The sequence below is a fragment of the Manis javanica genome, chromosome 5 (genome assembly GCF_040802235.1).
Source record: "Manis javanica isolate MJ-LG chromosome 5, MJ_LKY, whole genome shotgun sequence".
Classification (NCBI taxonomy): Eukaryota; Metazoa; Chordata; class Mammalia; order Pholidota; family Manidae; genus Manis; species Manis javanica.
Window position 1 is genome coordinate 28,163,105 of NC_133160.1, and position 22,211 is coordinate 28,185,315.

At 44.5% G+C, this 22,211-nt stretch overlaps 1 protein-coding gene across 3 annotated transcripts in view; it reads left to right on the forward strand.

Moving 5' to 3' along the window:
* Positions 1-22,211, forward strand: part of TGM6 (transglutaminase 6) — a 38,870-nt gene that overhangs the window by 11,230 nt on the left and 5,429 nt on the right. Inside the window, exons 3-12 of one of the 3 annotated variants that reach the window (XM_017679774.3) lie at positions 53-295; positions 1,046-1,164; positions 2,391-2,519; positions 3,957-4,134; positions 4,657-4,795; positions 7,016-7,119; positions 7,196-7,438; positions 10,674-11,015; positions 20,649-20,803; positions 21,109-21,242. In XM_017679774.3, the coding sequence (XP_017535263.3) occupies positions 53-295; positions 1,046-1,164; positions 2,391-2,519; positions 3,957-4,134; positions 4,657-4,795; positions 7,016-7,119; positions 7,196-7,438; positions 10,674-11,015; positions 20,649-20,803; positions 21,109-21,242 (1,786 nt within the window). The remainder of the gene's footprint in view (positions 1-52; positions 296-1,045; positions 1,165-2,390; positions 2,520-3,956; positions 4,135-4,656; positions 4,796-7,015; positions 7,120-7,195; positions 7,439-10,673; positions 11,016-20,648; positions 20,804-21,108; positions 21,243-22,211) is intronic. The other 2 variants (XM_037017538.2, XM_037017539.2) reach the window with 2 other exon arrangements.

The window sequence follows — 22,211 nt, forward strand, 5'->3', positions numbered from 1 at the left end:
TGGGTTACCCCAGGGGCATCTGGGTGTCCTGATTCCCTTTCCTCTCTGCCAGGACCACAGGCTTCCGAGACCCTCCGCACCAAAGCTGTTTTCCAGACATCAGAGCTCAAAGTGGGCAAATCCTGGACAGCAACGAAGGAGGCTCATACCGGGAGCACCTTGACTGTCAGCCTCACCAGCCCTCCCAATGCCATCATTGGCCGCTACCTTCTGAGCACCAGGATTTCCTCTCGCCGCAGACATAGTGACCTGAAGCTGGGCAGATTTGTTCTCCTTTTCAACCCATGGTGCCCAGGTGGGAGCTGGCAAGTCTGTCCTAGGGGTGGGCCTGCCCTCAGCTGGAGCCCAGGAGGCAGTTAGGCAACAAGTAGGTGAATGCCTAGAGCCTGACGAGAGTCAGACCTAAGCAGAGGCGGGCACTGGGCGCAGGAACCTGGTAGCAGGTGCTACGGAGGAGCCTCTGGGCCAGAGGGGCAGGAATCGGAGGTTTCTGGTGTGCAGAGGCCAGCAGGCAGGGACGGAGCCTCGTGGGAGGAGAGGCGCCGCAGGGGAGAGCAGCCGGCCGCAGCCGGCGAGCAGCCGTGGTTCAGTCCCGGCTCCGCTGCTTCCCTCCGTAAGTCTCAGTGTCCTCATCTATAATATGAGAATAATGTGGTGCCCACCTCTAAGGGGTATGGTGATAATTCATACTAATGCTTGTAATGTACAAGGTACCTCATAAGGGATACTAAGGTCAATATTCTTATTAATATCGAAGAAATATGATGCTACTGTTGGCATCAACTAGAATCACCCAAGGGCATCAGGAGTCCTAAAATCCCTCATTCTTGGACCAGATTGCAGTTGATCCCTACCTGGGGAAGGCCAGCCTGGTAGAATGGGGCTTGGCCAGAGGCAGCCTGGGAGCCTGGCAAGCCCCCTCTTGCCCTCTGCTGTCCCAGCCAGCCTCCAGGCACCATCCTGCTGCTCTCCCTGATGTAGCCCCTTCCCCAGGCCAGCAAGGCCAGAGCCCTAGCCCATGCTGGGCCTGATGACTGCTTTTCAGAGGATGACGTGTTTCTGGCATCAGAAGAGGAGAGACAGGAGTATGTGCTCAACGACAGCGGGATCATCTTCCGAGGCGTGGAGAAGCACATCCGAGCCCAGGGCTGGAACTACGGGCAGGTCTCCAGGGGCACCGCCAGACAGGGCATGCAGGCTGGGGTGTGCAGAAAGACAGCCCAGGAGCCCCTCTGTCTGCTCACTTCTCCACAGGAGGGACAAGCTGGGCTGACACCTAGAGCACATTCATTCACTCATTCAGCACTCTCAGTTGTGCAGGGCTGCCCTGGGTCCTTGGGAGGGTGGGTGCCTTGGACAGTTTGCTGTGGAAGGATACATAGCTCAGATCAGGGGTTCTCAGTCTTGAGCATGCAGCCAAACCCCATGGCAGGCTCTTTAAAACACACAAATGGCTGGGCCCCATCCCCAGAGTTACTGATTTGGTAGGTCTGGGCTGGGGCTTGGGAATATGCATTGCTAACAAGGTCCCCAGCTGCTGCTGCTGGTCTGGGGCTACACTGGAGGGCCACTGGCTTAGATAAACACTTACAATTCAAGGTGCAGTGTAGGGGTTGGTGAGAGTCAGAGTGACAGAGGTGAGAGGTGAGGGAGAGTTCAGAAGAGCATGAGAGAAAACCACCCTGGGCATCACAGAAGGCGTCATGACGGCAGGGCTACATGTCCAGAGTTGGGCAGGATCTGGACAGAGGGAAGAGCAGACAGAGCTTAGCGGAGGTGGGAAGTCAAGGCATGGTTTGGCTCTGCTGGAGGAGTTCTGTCTGCCTGGCCTCAGGCACCCACCTGGAAGAAGACTGGCCAGGCAAGTTAAGGATCTTGACTGTCAGGCTGAGGAGCTAGGGCCTGAAAGCACCTGAGGGATACACCGGAGAGTTACCTAAGGGGTAACCACTTCTCAGCACCCACCTCTTGTTGCATGTGGGAAGGTGACCCCAGGTTCCCAGACTTTTCAAATTTCCAGAGACCAGAAATCCTAATTTATATGTAAAAATCCCCCAGTTTTTAAATATTCTCAGTTAATTCAAATGTATTTGAAAGAATCATGTAAACTAAATGAGCACCCAGTGGGGTTACCCATTTACCACAAACTTAACTATGGGTAGTGGGGGGCCAGGGGCAGTTATTGAACAGGGGAAGGTCGTGAGTAAGGGTGAGCTTCTGGTTCATGGCAACCCTTCAAGGAAGGGTTTCTGAGATGTGGGAATGCTCTGTGATGTCCCCGAGAGGGTCAGCAAACTCCCCTGCATGGCCCAAGTGACTAGTTGAGGGTTATGGGAGGGTCTGGAATATGGGAGAGGCTCTGGCATCTAAGTACAGCCTTTTGGGGACAGTTTGAGGAGGACATCCTGAACATCTGTCTCTCCATCCTGGACCGAAGTCCTAGTCACCAAGATGACCCAGCCACTGATGTGTCCCACCGCCACAACCCCATCTATGTCTCCAGGACCATCAGTGCCATGGTGAGTAGCCCCACAACCCATCTGACACTCCCTCAGGGGTCCCGGGCCACACCCAATGATCATTCCCATCACCTCTTGTGTTAATTCTCCATTGCTGCCTAACAAACCACCCAAAACTCAGCAGCATAAAACAACTACTTACCATGCTTACAGTTTTGTCTGTCAGGGACTTGGGCGCAGCACTGTGTGGATGGCTTGTCTCTCCTCCAGAACGCTGTCACTGGGGTGTCTGAATGGCTGCAGGTGTCTGGATGGTTTGATGAAACCATGTATCTGGGGCCTTGGTTCTGCCAGTCAGTGGTTCCTGGTTCTCTCCCATGCCCCGTCTGCTGGGACTGGACTATCAACAGGCTTGCTCACTCTCATGCGTGGTCCCTGGGCTGGGATGGTTAGAACAGCTGCAGCCAGCCAGCTGTGGCTCTGTTTCTCCGTGCAGCCTTTCCACGTGACTAGCTTGGGCTTCCTCACGGCATGGCAGTCTCAGGGTAGTCAGGTACAGCAGCTGGCTTCTCCCCAAGCAATATTTCCAATAAAGAGGAAATGGAAGCTTCCAGTCTCATAAGGTCTAAGCCTGGAAACTGATGCAGCATCACTTCTGCCACAGCCATGCATCACAGCAGTCACGGCCAGCCTAGATGCAGGGGAAGGGGTCACAGACCCACTTCTCCATCTTTAATCTGTTACTCACCGCAGTAGTGCTCCCTCCTCAAAGAGCAGCCAGAGGGCCTCCTAGCTCTCTCTCGGTAGTAAGCAGGTGTTAGGGTCAGCGGGTGGGTAGCTGGGATGCCAAAAATGGACAAAGCTGTTTATCCCATATTTGGTTCTCTGCATTCCTCCAGACCTCAGAGAGAGTCAGAGCACAGAGACCCACAAGCAGCGATCAGTTCCAAACAGCAGTGGTACAGCCCCGGGGGACAGCAGTACAGGCTCCCAGTCAAAGTCCTGAACTTTGGGGTCGCCTGCACCTTTTGATAACTTGGTGTGTGATTTGAGAAAGTCCCTAAACCCTCTCTGAATCTCAGTTTCTCATCTGAATAAAAAAAAATAAGAATGCCATAGAACCTTAAAGACGTTAATGTAGTATGCACAAAGTCCTTAGAGCACACCTGGTCCCCAGTGAGTGTTTAATGTAGGTTACCTGTCTCTATAGTTATCATACTGCCAACAGTCCCCAAAACAAATCACTTAAAACAGGAAATGCCCTAAAACCACAGTGAATTTTCCACAATAGAGTAGCTTGATGGTAGATACTGAAAATGATAAATAGTACCAAAAAGTAGGTATTTCAAAATAGCAGATGCCCCCAATTTTCAGATAATTTAATAGTAAGGGGTGACCCTAAATGACTGGTCCAAAGTTGGAGATGATTTTACGATGGCAAGGATCCTGAAGAAGGAAGCCCTGCCTGGTGGTGGACCCATGGCCTCCTCTGCCCAGGTGAACAGCAACAATGATCGGGGTGTCCTTCAAGGCCAGTGGCAGGGCAAATACGGTGGTGGCACCAGCCCGCTGCACTGGCGTGGCAGCGTGGCCATTCTGCACAAGTGGTTCAAGAGCAGGTTCAAGCCAGTCAAATACGGCCAGTGCTGGGTCTTCGCTGGAGTCATGTGCACAGGTACCCAGGGAAAGAAGGACCCCCATCAGCACCCTCATGTTCCTTCATTTGCAAATATTTACACAGACCCTCCCCCAAACCAGTCTTTCACTACTGGTGATGGGGAGCTGGAAGCCTGGTTAATGACCAGAGAAATGAGATGGTTCATTTACATGACTTCTGATCTTTTATCTTGCAAGAATCCCACCTCCTTCTGCCACCCAGGCTCACTGAATGCCCTTGGGCGATTCCTGTGGTCCCCTAGGCCTCCAGTCCCCTCAGAAAAATTAACAGGCTATTACATGGCTAATATATGGCTTCCAAGAGCCTGTCTATTCAAATAGGGTGGCAGTCATGTCTCCAGAAATCCCCTGAGAGGGTGTACAGGAGATGGAGGTGTTTCTGAGGGTGGAGACAGGAGTGTCAGTCCTGGAAAAGTACACAAAGACAGAGAGGAGCTGTGGGCAGTGGGGGAGAAGGCCAGACCTCACCCTGAAGTCAGGGTCTTGGCCCCTGGAGCCACGCCAGCCTCCTGCTCTTCAGTCCTTAGGTGCTTGGGGATCGCCACACGTGTTGTGTCCAACTTTAACTCCGCCCATGACACGGACAGGAACTTGAGTGTGGACAAATATGTGGACTTCTTCGGGCGGACCCTGGAGGACCTGACAGAAGACAGCATGTGGTGGGTCTTAGGCCTGTTGGGTCCCTGCCCGCAGCCCACCAGAGGGGCTCCCCAAGGCAGACGCAGAGCTGGAGCCTGAGCGAGTGCAGAAGGAGAAAGAGGCGCCCTGCCTTGGGGGTGGTTGTGAGCGGGTGACTCCTCTTCTCAGACGCAGGGGTCTTTGGGCACATGACTCAGAGGTCAAGGGGGCTTGCCTTGAACCCCCACTTCTCCTTGTGGGACTCAGCCCTCCCCAGGATTCCTGTGACTTGGGAGTGGGGCCAAGATTCCCTCCCCATTGTTACCCGTATCAGCTCCTGCTTCTCTGACAGCTGCCCGTGCACCATGCTGTGTGTCCCAGGTGGGAGACAACCTCTTTCCCCAGCTCAAACAAAACTGTTCACACCAAGCTTTAAAATTTTAATTTAAATTTAATATTTTAATGTAGGGAATACATTCATGTTCTTTACTATTCAAAGAGTACAAAATGGGTTACCGTGTACACCTCTCCCCTGCCTGGTTCCAGCCTCCCTTTCCTCCATGCCGGAGGCAACAATATGACTAGTTTCTTACATCTCTTTTCGGGAAGAGGCTCAGCAGGTACAAGCACACACATATACATCTGGCCCCTCTCTGCCCCACTTTTTACCCACTTTAAATTGGCAGCATAATGTAATACTGTTCATCTTGCTCATACCCTTGACAATAAGTAAATACAAAGTTTCCTTATTTTTTGTAGTACTTAAAATGACACCACCACACTCAGTGACCAGCTAGTGTAAACCAGGCCCTAAGTGCTGTGTGTATACTGACCCATGTACTCCTCCAAATAGCCTTGTGAGCATGCGAGGAAGGTTCCCAAATCCTATCTCTATGTCGCAGAGGAGGAATTCAAGGCACAGAGAGGTTAAGTGATGTGACTTCACAGCTAGTGAGTGGAAGATCAGGGGTATGAACCTGGTCAGCCTTCAACTGTAGAGAAACTACAGTAATCTAACCATTGCACATGGATGGACCGAATGTTTGCCTTTACAAACAACGCTTCATTGAATGACCATGCCCTGATGTCTGTCCCATGCATGTGAAGTTGTCCCACAAAGCCAACTTTCTAAGGAGCAGGGGCAACAGTGAAGAGCACACAATACAGAAACGTAGACAGCCTCGGCATCCCTGTTCTTGGAATGTCCTTGAGCCGCCCCAGGGGAGCTTGCCCAGGTGCTCCAGCCCCCCAGTGCCCCCTCATCCCATCTCTCTGCCTCTCTTCTCCCCTTCCCTTTCTCTTCTTGGTTTTCTTAACTCCCTCTCCCTGCAGGAGCACCAAAAAACTTGCATTTTTCTCTCTTCATGCACAATGGACAGATGCTTCTTTTTGATGTTGGGGCCTCTGTCACCACACGGGGTATTAGTGCCTCCCTTTCACCCGCAAGTGCTTATCATGATATTTTCCCAAACAAAGACCCTTACCTCCTAAAAAGGAGTTCCGAGGCCAGCCATAAAGATGCCACCTCAGGCAAACCAGGGTTTCTCTCTGCTGCCTCCTTACTATGTGACTATGTGCAAATTATGTCACTTTTCCTAGGCTCATATTCTCATCTTTAACATAGGAAACTTAAAAGAAAGCCTAACCTCCTTACCAAGCCCTACAGAGCTCTACCAAATCTGCATGCTACCTACCTCCTGTGCTAGCTATAGCCCAGAGATACATACATACTTTCTGTTCCTAAGCTCTTTTTTGTCTCAAGAGACTTTGCACATGCTGTTCCTTCCCTGGAACACTGTTCTCTTCCCTCTTTCTATAACTAATCTTTTCTCACTTGGTCTCATCTTAGACAACATTTACCTAGAGTAGGTTTCCAGCAGTCATTCTCTACTCAAGTCTCTCTCTCTTCACAGCATTTATTGTCACATGCATTTGTTTTATTTATCTGCTTACTTAACTGCCTGTGTCCTCGTCTGTCTCCTGTTAGAATGTAAGCCCATGAGGGCAAGGATCTTCTGTCTTACACTGAACAACAAGTTGTTGAAATATATACACACATGCATACCTATACATACACACATATATATATACATATATACAGATCATATGTGCTCATTCATACAGTTGAATGAATAGTTCACAAGACTCAGCCACAGTGTGCCTGCAGAGCTCCAGCCCAGCGCCTGACTCACAGTGTCACTTACCTTCTCTGGGCCTCTGTGCTCACTGTAGGCAACCTTGTTCCATCCTCTCTGTGGCAGGAATTTCCATGTCTGGAATGAGAGCTGGTTTGCCCGTGAGGACCTGGGCCCCTCTTACAATGGCTGGCAGGTCCTGGATGCCACCCCCCAGGAGGAGAGCAAAGGTACAAGCTCCCGTGGGTGGGTCCCAGACCCCTGCTTTTCCTCACCCTGATGCTCACACCCACCCCTCCTGCCCAGGCATGTTCCGGTGCGGCCCAGCCTCCGTCACTGCCATCCGTGAGGGTGACGTGCACCTGGCCCACGATGGCCCCTTCGTGTTTGCAGAGGTCAATGCAGACTACATCACCTGGCTCTGGCAAGAGGACAAGAGCCGGGAGCGTGTGTACTCAGACACGAAGAAGATCGGGCGATGCATCAGCACCAAGGCGGTGGGCAGCGACTCCCGTGAGGACATCACCGGCCTCTACAAGTACCCAGAAGGTAAGAGCAATACGGAGGCCTCTACCAGCCTCCCCAGGATGACCCGTCTGCTGAAGAGGGGCAACCACAGCCTGGCCTGGGGCCAGGCCCTTTCCCATGCATTAGGCTGGTGATAGCTTCATTCAGCACTGTCTCTGTGCTTTTGAACCAAGTGCCTTTAGCTTATATAAATAGCTTCCTCTGTTTGTAAGTAGATTTCCCACATTATATAAATAGCTTCCTCTGTTTGTAAGTAGATTTCCCACATCTAATAATAATAGCTACACTTCCTTGAACACTTACTATGTGCCAGGCACTGTCTATTCACATATGACAATAATAATTACTAAAAATAAGGATGATAGTAGCAAGCATTATTTTCTGACACCTTAGGAAACATAGCACTGGGCAAAGTTCAAAATAATAACAATAATAGCAGCTCCCATTTATCACCAGCCAGAGCCTATACCATGGCTACTAATTTGTGGTCACCAGTACTTTGTTGGTATTTTTTGAAGAGCTTGTACATTTTGGTGTCTTTTCTAGTTGCTGCCTCCAGCTATACTGTAAAAGTTGCCCCATGGAGTAACAGGCCCCTTAGCAATGCTGTGATCTGATCCATCTATTTTCAGCCATTTCTGCCCATCAAAACAATGTCATTGAGTACTTAAGACTTGAGGTTCAAACTTGAAGCACAGCTATTCTCCTCCCCATCCCTGAGCACAAGCCAGTGACCCAGAAGGCTGCTGTAAATGAAGGGCATGGTCTACTCTGGATGCCTCCACCCATCCTCTCACCTGTAGCATGGTGGTTTGCAGCTCTGGTTGCAAACCAGAACCTGGAGCACCTGTGGCATCCAGAACCTGCCAAACAACCCAAATGTCCCAGGTGGTTCTATAGATGAAATAACAATGGTTTATTTGCTCAGTATTCTGTGGGTCAGCAATTTGGGCTGTGCTCAGCTCAGATGGCTCATCTGCTCCACACGGTGTCAGCGGGAGCATGTCTGACTCCTCATACAGGGCTGCTGGGGTGGCTGGGGCTCTCTCCCCACCTGGCCTCTCCTGCACCAGCCCTCACTATGCACGTGGCAGCAGACAATGAGTGTTGGTGAGGATGTATGGGACCTTCATACATTGCTGGTGGGAATGTACAATGGTGCAACCACCTTGGAAGAGAGTTTGACAGTTTCTCAAAATGTTAAACACAGAGTTACCATTACAACCCAACAGATGAACTTCTAGGTACATAGCCAAGAGAAATGAAAACAAACATCCACACAAAAACTTGCACATGAACATTCATGGCAACATTATTCAAAACAGCTAAAGAATGGAAACAACCCAACTGGGTAAATAAATGTGGTATATCCACACAATGGAATATTATCCAGCAATAAAAAGGAATCAAGTCTGATACATGCTGTAACATGGGTGAACCTAGAAAACACGAAGTGAAAAAAGCCAGCCACAGAAGACCACACAGTCTATGGTTTCTTTTATATGAAATGTCCAGAATAAGCAAATTAGACATTAGATTAGCAGTGCCTAGAGCTGGGGTTGTGGCAAAGAGGGATGGGAAGTGACTGCTAATGGTTATGGAGTTTCTTTCTGGGGTGATGAAGTGTTCTAAAATTAGATCATGGTGATGGGTACATGACAGTGAATATACTAAAATACTGAATTGTATTCTTTGAATGAGTGAATTGTATTTTATGGAATTAGACATGAATAAAGCTATTAAAAAATAAACCAGGTGGTCAGAGAAGGTCTCCCTAAGAAAATGACATTACATTCTTTGGCAGGGAAGTGAAAGATTTTTATAGTGATATAGTTATATATTGAATATATTATGGATACATTATGGAGTAGAGTGCAAAGTTCACATACATTTTAATAATAAAACTTGAGATGTTAAAGAGCCTTTAGGTCCATATGGGTCCTTCAAGCCCCAGCCACACAGTATTAAGGTACTTCGGGGATAACGTATGGGAAGGGGTACACCACAGGTTTCAAGCAGGGAAATGGAACCATCACAGTTGGATTTGGTGCTGACAGGGGTGGAAAAAGGACTGGAGCAGGCGGTGGGGCCCACATTCCCAGGAGGGAGGGGCCATACTTGAGCATTGTTCTCCGTGCCTTCCCTGTGGGCCTCTTGTCTCCACTGTACAGATGGGGGGAAAGTGAGGCTTGGAGGGGCTAAGAAATGATAATAGTAATAAAAATCCACTATCTCTGGTGGTACACAGACCTGACGGTGAGGTGATTTATATGGTGGTCTGATGGGAGAAGAGTACAGAGTCTAGAGATCAGTGAGGATGTTCGGCAGGACTTGAAGACTCATCAGTTGTGGGTGGTGAGGGTTTGGGAAGAGTTAGGGACACTCATAGTTTCTGGCTTGCACACTGGGTGAATGGTGGAGCCATTTGCTGAGATGGAAAATGCTGCCAGGCAGAAGATGTCATGTTTGGTTGGATTGGGGGCACCTGTGGGACATCCTGGGGCAAGAGGAGGGAAGCAGCTGTCCAGTTGCATGTATTGGTCTGATGGTCAAAAGAGAGGTCTGCGGTAGCAACAGGGAGTGGGAGATCAGGGGTCCTAAATGCACATGTCTGTGGGAGCCTTGCAGATGGTACCCCGTGAGTGCAAGTCCAGTGGGAATTACAGGGTGGGGACCCCGGAGAACCAGAGAGAGCAGCCACTACTCAGCAGGAAACCATTACTGCTGTGCAGAGAGAGGGAAGGCAACATGCTCAAGAATGTGGAATTTGGAGCAGACTGCCTGGGTTCAAATCCTGGCTCCCTTGCAAGTTGCCTTATTCCTCGATGCATTAAGTTCCTCGTCTGTAAAACCAGAATGACAATAGTACCTACCTCCGAGAAGGAAAAATACCGTAACTAGAACTATAGTGCCTGGCACAGAGTAAGTCTACAAAGTGTCAGCTATCATTATCATCAGACTTCAGACCTAGTTGTCAGAGAAGCTGCAAATCTATATTTTTATGTGAAATTTTCTTATCTGAAGTTGTTGGCAATTGATTTAAAATTCCCTTAAATGATCCCAGAATCAAACGCAGTGCCTGTAACTGAGGTCTGCACATGGCTTTTGGACTGCCAATCTGAGACCTCCCACAGCCCTGGTGGGCTAACATGGTGAAGGAACGGTGGTGTTGCCTAAAGAAGAGGGGAAATGAGAATAGGTGGCCCCGGACAGGTGCAGGAGGAACAGGGGCCTCACCATGCGCGATGCCCCACAGGGTCCCGGAAGGAGAGGCAGGTGTACAGCAAGGCCGTGAGGAAGCTGTTCAGCGCGGAAGCTCCCGGGAGGAGGGCCCGGCTGCGCAGGGCCGGCGGCCGCGGTCTCCGGCGCGACGCCCTCCTGGAGCCCGCCACCAAGCCCAGCATCACCGGCAAGTTCAAGGTGCTGGAGCCGCCCGTGCTGGGCCACGACCTGAGGCTGGCCCTGTGCTTGGCCAACCTCACCTCCCGGGCTCGGCGGATCCGAGTCAACCTGAGCGGCGCCACTATCCTGTACACCCGCAGGCCGGTGGCAGAGATCCTGCACGAATCACACACAGTGAGGCTGGGGCCGGAAGAAGGTAAGAGCGCCGCCCGCTGCGCGGTGGGACCAGCCCGACCCCTGTCCAGGAGCGGCGGGGCCGGACTTCGGGAATAATGTAAAAATGCATTCATTCCCGAGAAGGTGGGGTTATTTCTGAGCATTTGCTCAGAGCCTTGCCTCTTGTGCCCACTTCACAGCTGAGAAAACTGAGCTTAGAGAAGGTGAATAAGAATAGTAATGAAAGTCCACAATCCTCTGGTGGCAAACTTGTGCGATAGTGAGATGATCCCAGCTAGTGTGAATATTCACAAACGGAATAAATCCCTCCTGGAAGCATTTCCCAATATATGGAGTATGCTTTGCGTTGCCTTTCTAAAATCCAACAACTCCTGCAGCCCATCTGGCTCCAGGTGTTCTGTATGGCAGGGGTGGACTAGTAAGTGACGTTTATTAAGTGCTGACTTGTGCCAGGCCCTGTCCTGAGATTTCCACCTTCACCAGGGCCCACCTCCAGGACCACCCTCTCTCCTCCTCTCCTCTCTTCCCGTCCTCTCCCTCTTCCTTCCTCTCTTCACAGACATTCTGAATTGAGGATTCAATTAAACAGCGAAACTTTTCCTCTGGGCCACTTTCTAGTATGTGAAACTTGTGTTTTGACAGGATGTGAAAATATGTGAATGAGGTGTCACACATTTTTCACATTTTTGTTATTTGTTCTTCACAAAATCTAAATCATCACAGAATAACACTTTATGAGGAAATATCAATTAACATACACTTTTTCCTGGCTTTTTTCATATTCACTAAAGATTTAGAGGGCAGACAAGAGAAAGATCGCCTATGATCCTGCCACCCATCTACAAATTATTTAACATGTTTTCCTTCCAAAATTTAAATGCCTGTTGGTTTTTGAAAACAGTTCTAATTATATGGCAGACACTCATTGGTGCCCTGCTCTCTTCACATTACACTATAATTTAAATATTTTTGTACGCTGTTTATTCATATAACACTAATAAATGTGTAATCTTTAAATAAATGTATGGCGATTTATCTTTTCCCTTCTTTTCAATAGTTATCAGCTTATTACTATTCTTTTTAAAGCAAACAGCTTGATTTAAAAATATCCCTTTTTTTGTCTGGGTTTTCAACTGTTTTGTTAAAAGAGATTCAAAAAATGGGACTACTGAACCAAAACATCTATTAAAATATAATTTATTAAAATTTATAATTTTTCAAATTAATAGACTATTTTTACTAGTTTTGGTTTACATAAAATAAAGCAGAAAGTACTGAGTTCCCATATACCCCCTCACCACCTTCCATTTCCCCTATTATTAACACCTTGCATTGATGTGGTACATTTATTATAACTGATGAGCTAATACCTGTATATTATTATTAGCTAACACCCATAGTTCACATTAGGGTTCACTCTCCATTGTACACCCTGTGGGTTCTGATGACTGTGTGATGACACGTGTCAGAACACCAGACAGAATCTCTTCTTCACCTTTTCGCTCCCTGCTCCCTCTCCTCAAACACCTGGCAACCATCGGTCTTTTTGCTGTCTCCATAGTTTTGCCATTTCCTGAATGTCATATAGTTGGAATCATACAGTCTGTAGCCTTTTCAGATTGACTTCTCTCACCTAGAAATATGTCCTTAGATTTTATGGCTTGCTGGGTCATTCCTTTTTTGTTATTGAAGTACAGTTGATATTCGGTATTATATTGGATTCAGTATCCAACATAGTGATTTGACCATTATATATTTTTAATTTTGTTCTTGAAGTATAGTTAATATACTAAATTATATTGATTTCAAGTATACAACATAGTTATTTAACAGTTATATATTGTTAGTAAGTCCCCACCCCAACTAGTGCACTTACTGTCAGCATAGAAAGATGTTACAGAACTATTGATTTTATTTTCTATACTGTACTTTCATCCCTGTGACTAATGTATATTATGGTTGAGATTTTGTGCCTCTTTAGCCTCTTCACCTATTTCACCCACCCACCCCTATGCCTCCCCCATAGTAATACCAGTCACTTCACAGTGTCTGTGAGTCTACTGCTGTTTTCTTCATTTTGTGTTATTTTGTTTTTAGATTTCACATATAAGTGAAATCATTTAGTATTTGTCTTTCTCTGACTGTTTTATTTCATGTAGCATAATACACTCTAGGTTCACCCATGTTGTCACAAATGGCAGGATCTTTCTTTTTTATGGGTGAATAATATTCCATTGTGTACATGTACCACATCTTCTTTATATATTCTTTTATTGATGGATACTTTCTTTGGGTAAATTCTTATAAGTGAAGTTACTGGGTCATATGGTAGTTCCATTTTTAGTTTTTGAGGAAACCTCCATACCGCTTTCCATAGTGGCTGCATCAATTTACATTCCCACCAACAGTGTAGGAGGGTTCCCTTTTCTCCACATTCTTGCCAAAACTCTCTATTTCTAGTCTTTTGGATAGTGACCATTCTCTTGGATGTGAGGTGATATCTCATTGTGGTTTTAATTTGTATTTCCCTGATGATTAGTGATGTGGAACATCTTTTCATGTACCTGTTGGCCATCTGTATTTCTTCTTTGGAAAAAAAATGTCTATTTAGTTCTTTGTCCATATTTTAATTGGGTTATTTGTATTTTTGGTGTTGAGTCATATGAGTTCTTTATATATTTTGGATGTTAACCCCTTACTGGATGAATCATTTATGAATACACACTGTGGGTTGCTTTTTTTGTTTTGTTGATGGTATCCTTTGATGTACAGAATCTTTTTAGTTTGATGTAGTCCCACTTACTCATTTTTTATTTTGTTTCCATTGCCCAAGAAAACATGCCCAGAAAAAAATTGCTCATGCTTATTTTTGAGAGATTTGAGCCTGTTTCCTACTAAGAGTTTTATGGTTTCCTGTCTTATATTTAGGTCTTTATTCCATTTCAAGGTACTTTTGTATATGGAATTAGAAAGTAATCCAGTTTCATTCTCCTGCATGTACCTGTCCAGTTTTCCCAACACCATCTATTGAAGAGACTGTCTTTTCTCCATTGTATATTCATGGCTCTTTTGTCATATATTAACTGACCATATAACTATGGGTTTATTTCAGGCTCTCTATTCTGTTCCACCGATCTATGGGTCTGTTCTTATGCCAGTACCATACTCTTTGGTTACTGTAAGTATAGCTTGAAGTCAGAGAGTGTAATACCTCCAGCTTTGTTCTTCTTTCTCAAAATTGCTTTGGCTATTCAGGATCTTTTGTGGTTCCATATAAATTTTAGGATTATTTTCTCTAGTTCATTGAAAAATGTCATTGGTGTTTTGGTAGGGATTGCATTGAAACTATAAATTGCTTTGGGCAGGATGGCCATTTTGACAATATTAATTCTTCCTATCCATGAGATGGGATAGATTTCCATTTACTTCTGTCTACTTCAGTTTCTCTCATGAGTGTCTTATAGTTTTCAGAGCATAGGTCTTTCAACTCTTTGGTTAGGTTTATTCCGAGGTATTTTATTCTTTTTGATGCACTTGTCAAGTGGAATCGTTTTCCTCATTTCTCTTCCTGCTAGTTCATTGTTAGTGTATAGGAATGCAACATTTCTGGGTATTGATTTTGTATCTCATGATTTTGTTGAACCCAGTTATTAGTTCTAATAGTTTTTGGTGGAGTCCTTGGTGATTTTCTATATATAGTATCATGTCATCTGCAAATAGCGACAGTTTTACTTCTTCCTTACCAATTTGGATGCCTTTTATCTCTTTCTGTTGTCTGATTGCCATGGCTAGGACTTCCAGCACTATATTGAATAAAAGTATGAGAGTGGAAATCCTTGTCTTGTAATCTTTCTGAATCTTAGAGGGAAAGCTTTCAGTTTTGCATCATTCAGTATGTTAGCTGTAGGTCTGTCTTACCTGGCCTTCATTATGTTTAGGTATATTCCCTTTATACCCATTTTGTTGAGTTTTTACCATGAATGGATTTGAATTTTGTCAAGTGCTTTTTCAGCATCTATTGAGATGACCATATGGTTTTTTATCCTTCTTTTTGTTAATATGGTGTATCACATTGATTGATTTACCATCCTTGCATCCCTGGAATAAATTCCACTTGGTCATAATGGATCCTCCATTTCATATATTTTTTAATTCAGTTTGCTAATATTTTGTTGAGGGGTGTTGAATCTATCTTCATCAGGGATATTGGTCAATAATTTTCTTTTTTGTAGCATCTTTGTCTGGTTTTGGTATTAGAATGATGCTGGCCTCTTAGAACAAGTTTGGAAATATTTCCCCTTCTATTTTTTGGAATACTTTCAGAAGGATCAGTATTAGCTCTTCTTTAAAGGTTGGGTAGAATTCAGCTGTGAAGCCATCTCGTTCCAGGTTTTGTTTTGGGGGAGGTTTTTGATTACCAATTCAATTTTGTTACTGGTAATTGGTCTACTCAGATTTTCTCTTTCCTCCTGGGTCGGTCTTGGGAGGCTGTACATTTCTAGGAATTTATCCATTTCTTATAGGTTGTCTGATTTATTGGCATGTAATTTTTCATAGAATTCTGTAATAATTCTTTATATTTCTGTGGTGTTAGTTGTAACTTCTCCTTTTTTGTCTCTGATTTTGTTTATTCGTGTACTTTCTCTTTTTCTCTTGATCAGTCTAGGGGTTTACCTATTTTGTTAATCTTCTTTAAGAATCAGCTCTCGGTTTCATTGATTTTTTTCTTGTTTTATTAATCCCTATTTTGTTTATTTCTGCTCTGACCTTTATTGTGTCTCTTTTCTACTAACTTTGGGTTTCATTTGTTCTTCTTTTTCTAGTTCCTTTAGCTGTGAGGTTAGATTGTTTACTTGGGATTGTTCTTGTTTCTTGAGGTAGGCCTGTATTGCTATGTACGTCTCTTTTAGAATTGCCTTTGTAGCATCCCACATATTTTGAACTGTTGTGTTTCTGTGACAGTATTTGTCTCCATGTATTGTTTGACTTCCTCTTTGATTTGTTCATTGATCCACTGATTATTTAGATGCATGTTGTTTAGTCTCCATGTGTTTGTGGGGTTTTTTTGTTTTCTTCATATAATTGATTTCTAGTTTCATATCATTGTGATCTGAAAAAACGCTTGATACAATTTCAATCTTTTTTAATTTATTGAGGCTCTTTTGTGTCCTAGTATGTGATTCTGGAGAATGTTCCATGTGCACTTGAGAAAAATGTGTATCCTCCTGCTTTTGGGTGGAAAATTCTGTAGATGTCTGTTAAGTCCATCTGGTCTAATGTGTTGTTCAACACCTCTGTTTCCTCATTTGTTTTCTGTCTGGATGATTTGTCCATTGATGTATGTGAAGGTGTTAAAATCCCCTAATATGATTGTGCTGCTGTCTATTTCCCCCTTTAGGTCTGTTAATATTTGTCTTATATATTTAGGTGCTCCTATGTTGGGCACATAGATATTTACAATTATTATATCCTCTTGTTGGACTGATCACTTTATCATTATGTAATAATGTTCTTCCTTGTCTCTTGTTGCTTTCTTTGTTTTGAAGTCTACTTTATCTGATAAAAACACTACTACTCCTGCTTTTTTTCTCCCTTTTATTTGCATGAAATATCATTTTCCATCCTTTCACTTTCAGTCTATGTATGTCTTTAGGTCTGAAATGAGTCTCTTAGAGGCAGCACATAGATAGACCATGTTTCTTTATCCATTCTGCCATCCTATATCTTTTGATTGGTGCATTTAGTCCATTTACACTTAAGGTGTATTGGTAGGTATATACATATTGCCATTTTATTGATTCTGGTGGTTTTTATAGTCTCTCACTGTTCCATTCTTCTTCTCTTATACCCTTCTCTTGTTATTTGGTGGTTTCTTTTAGGGTTGTGCTTGAATTTCCTTTTTTCTTTAATTTTTTTTGTGTGTATCTATTAGAGGCTTGAGATTTGTGGTTACCATAAGGCTCGTAGCTTCCTAAATATATGACAGTCTATGTTAAATTGATGGTTATTCTATTTCCAACATAATCTAAAAATATTATTTTTATTCTTCTTCCTCCTCCACACTTTATGTCATAATCTACATCTTTTGTGTATCCTTTGACTGATTTAGTGTATAGTTGATTTTAGTACTTTTGTTTTTTTAACTTCATACTTGCTTAGTAATGGTCTACTACCTTTAATGTAAATTTATTTTCACTGATGAGAAATATTTAGGTTTAAGAACATTTCAATCTACAGAAATCCCTTTAACATATCCTGTAAAGCTGGTTTGGTGGTGGTGAATTCTTTTAACCTTTGTTTATCTGAGAAAGTCTTAATCTCTCCTTCAAATCTTAATGATAACCTTCCTGGGTAGAGGATTCTGGTTGTAGGTTCTTCCATTTTAATTCATTAAATATTTCATGCCACTCCCTTCTGGCTTGTAAAGTTTCTACCAAGAAATGTACCAATAGCCTTACGGAGTTTCCCTTCCTCAGTTCCAGCAGTCTACTGTTCATTCCCTCTGTTGTATTTTTCATTTCAGTTACTATATTCTTCATCTCTGAGTGGATCTTTTTCAAATGTTCTCTTTGTTGAAGTTCTCACTGAGATCATCAATTCTTTTCCCTAGGTCAGTGACCGTCTTTATTTCTGTTACTTTGAAATCTTTATCAAGAAGATTGCTAAGCTGTGTTTGCCCTTTTTCTGGTGTCTTGTCTTATTCTTTTGTTTAGAACATATTCCTCTGCCTCCTCATTTTGTCTGGGTTTCTGTATTTCTTCCATTCTATTAGATAGATCCACTATACCTCCTGGTCTAGAGAGTAATAGCTTTCTGAAAAAGGTATCTGGTGGTGCCCAGAAGCTCAAGACTCTTTGTTACCAGTGCCTGCTTCTCCTTTGTGGTGGAGCCACGTTTGATGTTGGTGGACTGTTGGCAGGCCTGCCTTTCTGGCCGTCTGCCAACAGTGACTGATCTCTGTCAGCAAAAGCTGACATCTTGCCTCTGTGGCTTAGGAGGGACTTCTGCTGGGATTCCTTATGGGCAGGGCCACCCTCTGCCTGCCAGGAAGCAATGGTGGCTGCTGCTGGGCTGGGCAGTGGGGGTATGCAGGGGAGTGTGACTCAGGGCTGAACCGCCAGTAAAGGAGTTGGAGAGTTTAGAGCTGACTTCCATGGGCAGCTTGAACATCTCATCAGTTGGGCTGAAAGAGGGCCAGAAAAGTTGGGAGAGTGTCCTCCCTCTGGCTGCCAGGCAGCAAAGTCTCACCACTGCTGGGCAGAGCAAGCCTGGCTGGGCAGATGCACAGGAAAGTGCACAGAAGGATGAGTGACCAGAAAGGGAGATGGAGCTTTTGGAATTGGCTCCTTTGAGCACCCAACCAGCTGGATTGAGGGAGGGCTTGGGGAGCCTTGTCCAGCTGCCCTTCCTCCTCTGGGGGAGTGCTTCCTCCAACCCCCACCTCTCTGGTACCCTTCCCACTGCTGGTAGATCTTTCAAATCTCTGTCTCTGTGTTGGGTCTCAGCAGAACCAATGAAGTGTCCCTGTCCTTCACAAAAGCAACAGGAGTCTCAGCCTCCCTGTGTCCAGCCCCATTAATCTCCAAAGCCAATGTAATGTGGACTCATGTTTCCTGAGCATATCTTCAGGGCCAGATGTGCAGGATTCCTGAGCACTTATTCTCTCCCCACTCTTCCTCTCCCTTCCACTTGTGGCCTGGGATGGGTGACAGGCTTGGGTCCCAATCAATCTCAGCTCTGCCTCTTTACCCTTCTCACTGTGGTCTTCTTTTCCCTACCAGATGTAGACTATTCTGCAGTCTTCAGGTTGTTTTCAGGGTTACTTGTATTTGCTGTAGTTGCTTCCTTGGTGTGTACACGAGAGGAGGTTTCTGCCTTGCCTTCCTACTCTGCCATCTTATCTCCTCTCTAATTCTTGCTCATTTCTTTTTACCACTGAATAGTATTCCTTAACATAGATGTACCACAGTTAATTTATCTATTTACCTACTGAAGAGCATCTTGGTTGCTTCCAAGTTTTGGCAATTACAAATAAAGCTGCTATAAACATCCATATGCAGGTTTTTGTGTGAATACAAGTTTTCAACTCATTTGGGTAAATACAAGGACTAGGATTGATGGACGGTATGCTAAGAGTATGTGTACGATTCTAAGAAACTGCCAACCTGTCTTCCAGAGTGGCTGTACCATTTTGCATTCCAACCATCAATGAATGAGACTTCTGTTGCTCCACATCTTCTCCAACATTTAGTGTTGTCAGTATTTTGTATTTTTGCCATTCTAATAAGTATGTAGAGTATCCCATTTTAGTTTGCAATTCCTTAATGATATATAATATTGAATATCTTTTCATATGCATCTATATATCTTCTTTGGTGAAGTGTCCAGATCTTTTGCCCATTTTTTAATCATGTTCATTTTCTTATTGTTGAGTTTTAAGAGTTCTTTGTATATTTTGAATAACAGTTCTTTATCAGATATGTCTTTGCAAATATTTTCTCCAAATTGTGGCTTGTTTTCTTACTCCCTTGACAGTGATCTCACAGAGAAGTTTTTCATTTTAATGAAGTGCAACTTACCAATTTTTTTTTCATGGATCATGCATTTGGTGTTGTATCTAAAAAGTCATCACCATACCAAAGACCTCTAGATTTTCTCCTATGTTATCTTTTAGGAGGCTTATAGTTCCACATTTTACATTTAGTCTTATGATCCATTCTGAGTTCATTTTTGTAAAAGGAAAAAGGTCTGTGTCTAGATTTTTTTTTTGCACATGGATGTTCAGCTGTTTCAGCTGCATTCACTGAAAAGACTATCTTTTTTCCATTTTATTTCCTTTGTTCCTTTGTCAAAGATCAGCTGACTATATTTGTGGGGGTCTATTTCCGGGCTTTACTTTGTACCATTGATGTATATGGCTATTCTTTCACCAATATCATACTGTTTTCATTACTATAGTTTTAACGTAAGTTTTGAAGTTGGGTAGTATCAATCCCAACACCAGTCTGATGCTGTTCTTTTCTTTCAATGTTGTGTTGGCTGTTCTGGGTCTTTCGCCTCTCCACATAAACTTTAGAATCAAATTGTTGATATCCATTTTATAACATGCTGGGATTTTGACAGGATTGGCTTTAGAAGAAGTTAGGAAGAACTGACATACTGACAATATTGAGCCTTCTTATCCATGAACATGAATATCTCCCCCAGTTATTTAGTTATTTGATTTCTTCCAACAGACTTTTATGGTTTTCCTCATGTAGATCTTGTGCACATTTTGTTATATAAATGCATTCTAAGCATTGTTATATAAATGCCTTCTAAGCATTTCCTTTGAAAACTAATGTAAATGGTATTGTTTTTAATTTCAGATTCCACTTTTAATTAAAATAGGGCATAGAGCTGTTATTGCCAGTACGTAAGAATGTAATTGACTTTCATATATTAACCTTTTATCCTGTCACCTTGCTATAATCACTTATTAGTTCCAGGAGGTTTTTGTTATTCTTTCAGATTTTCTATATAGATGATCATGTAATCTGTGAACAAAGATCGAAGAAAGTGCAACTATGAACTGAGCCTTCCCTTCCTCCTCCTGGGTTCTATTGAAAAAGAATATTGGACTCCCAATTCCTACCTGTGTTTTCCCTTCCAGAGAAAAAGATCCCAATTGCAATATCTTATATGCAATATAAGCAAGACCTGACAGAGGACAAGAAGATCCTATTAGCCGCCATGTGTCTTGTTGCCAAAGGAGAGAAGCTCCTAGTGGAGAAGGACATCACGCTGGAGGACTTCATCACCATCAAGGTGGCTACTCTCTGCATCCACCACCCTGTTCCTAGAAAGCCTCCTTCAGAGCTGGGGGAGGACATCAGAAGTTGGTGGGAGGGTGTACTTTTAGCTCTGGCTTCTGTACCCTTTTAAGGGTAGGGAGAAGTGGTGTGGATGCAAGGAATGGGTATAATGATAGGGCTCAGTAGGGGTATGTGGGAACAAGGGATAGACATGATTAATCTCCATACCAGAACCCAGTGAGGGTCCCAGCCAGGACCCATAGGTTTCCTGGGGAAATGGGGAGGAGGAGGGATGACTTATGAGTATTGTCCCTTCAGGTGCTGGGCCCAGCTGTGGTGGGGGTGGCAGTTGTGGTGGAAGTGATGGTGGTCAACCCCCTCTTGGAGAAGGTGGAGGACTGTATGCTGATGGTGGAGGGAAGTGGTCTTCTCCAGGGACAGCTCAGCGTTGAGTAAGTGTCAGCCTGGGAGTGGGAGGGCTGCCTTTCCTGTAAGATGCACCAGAGAGAAGCTGTCAGTGAAGGAGGATGGCAGAGATTCTGGACCCCAGAAACCAGTCCACTGCCTAGACACACCTGACTTCATTTACTTATTCATTCCTTCATTCATTTAATCACTTTGTCATGTAACTCCTCCATATACTCATTCATTTATATTTTCACTCATTTATCCATTTACCCATTCACTCACTCTTTTATTCATGTTTTCAGTTATTCACTTATTCATTGATTACTCAGCTCAGTTTGACTGTTTCACTTACCCACTCATTCCTTCTTCAATTTGCTCACTCATTACATGTCCCTTCACTCGGTCTCCATTTACGCATTCACTCACTCATTCCCACATGTTGCATTCATTCGTGCATTCATTCATTCTCAATCATCCAGTCACTCATTCATGTAGTCCTTCATCATACTGACCTGATCAACATGTCAACTGTTGGGAACACCAAGATGAACAGATGGGGATTTACCTGGAAAAGGGCTCTCCGAGACAGTTGGCCCTTCAAATTAGGACAGTGTCGTTTTTGCAAAGGGATGGCTCCCCAGTGTCCAGGGGATCAGAGGCAGCCTTTGAATGGGGATAGGGTGGGACCAGGGGAAAGCCCCAGTGGAGCTTATATTTGAGCTGGGCCTTAAATGATGAACTGGGAAGCTTTTAGATATCAAGAATGGAGGGCTTCCTAGTGAGAGATCTCCATGGCTGACATGGTCAGGGGAGGTCTCCTGGAAGAAGATAAAGTTGAGCTGGATATCGAGTATGACTGGAATGGGAAGGGCCCCCTGGGTGGGAGGAAGAGTGTGGACAAAAGCCCGGAGAGTGGAAGTGTAAGGCATGTTCAGGACACAGGGCCGAGATGAGCCTGGCTGGTTGGAAAGAGCAAGAAGTAGTGGGAGGGAAGATTAAGCTGGAAGCAAATG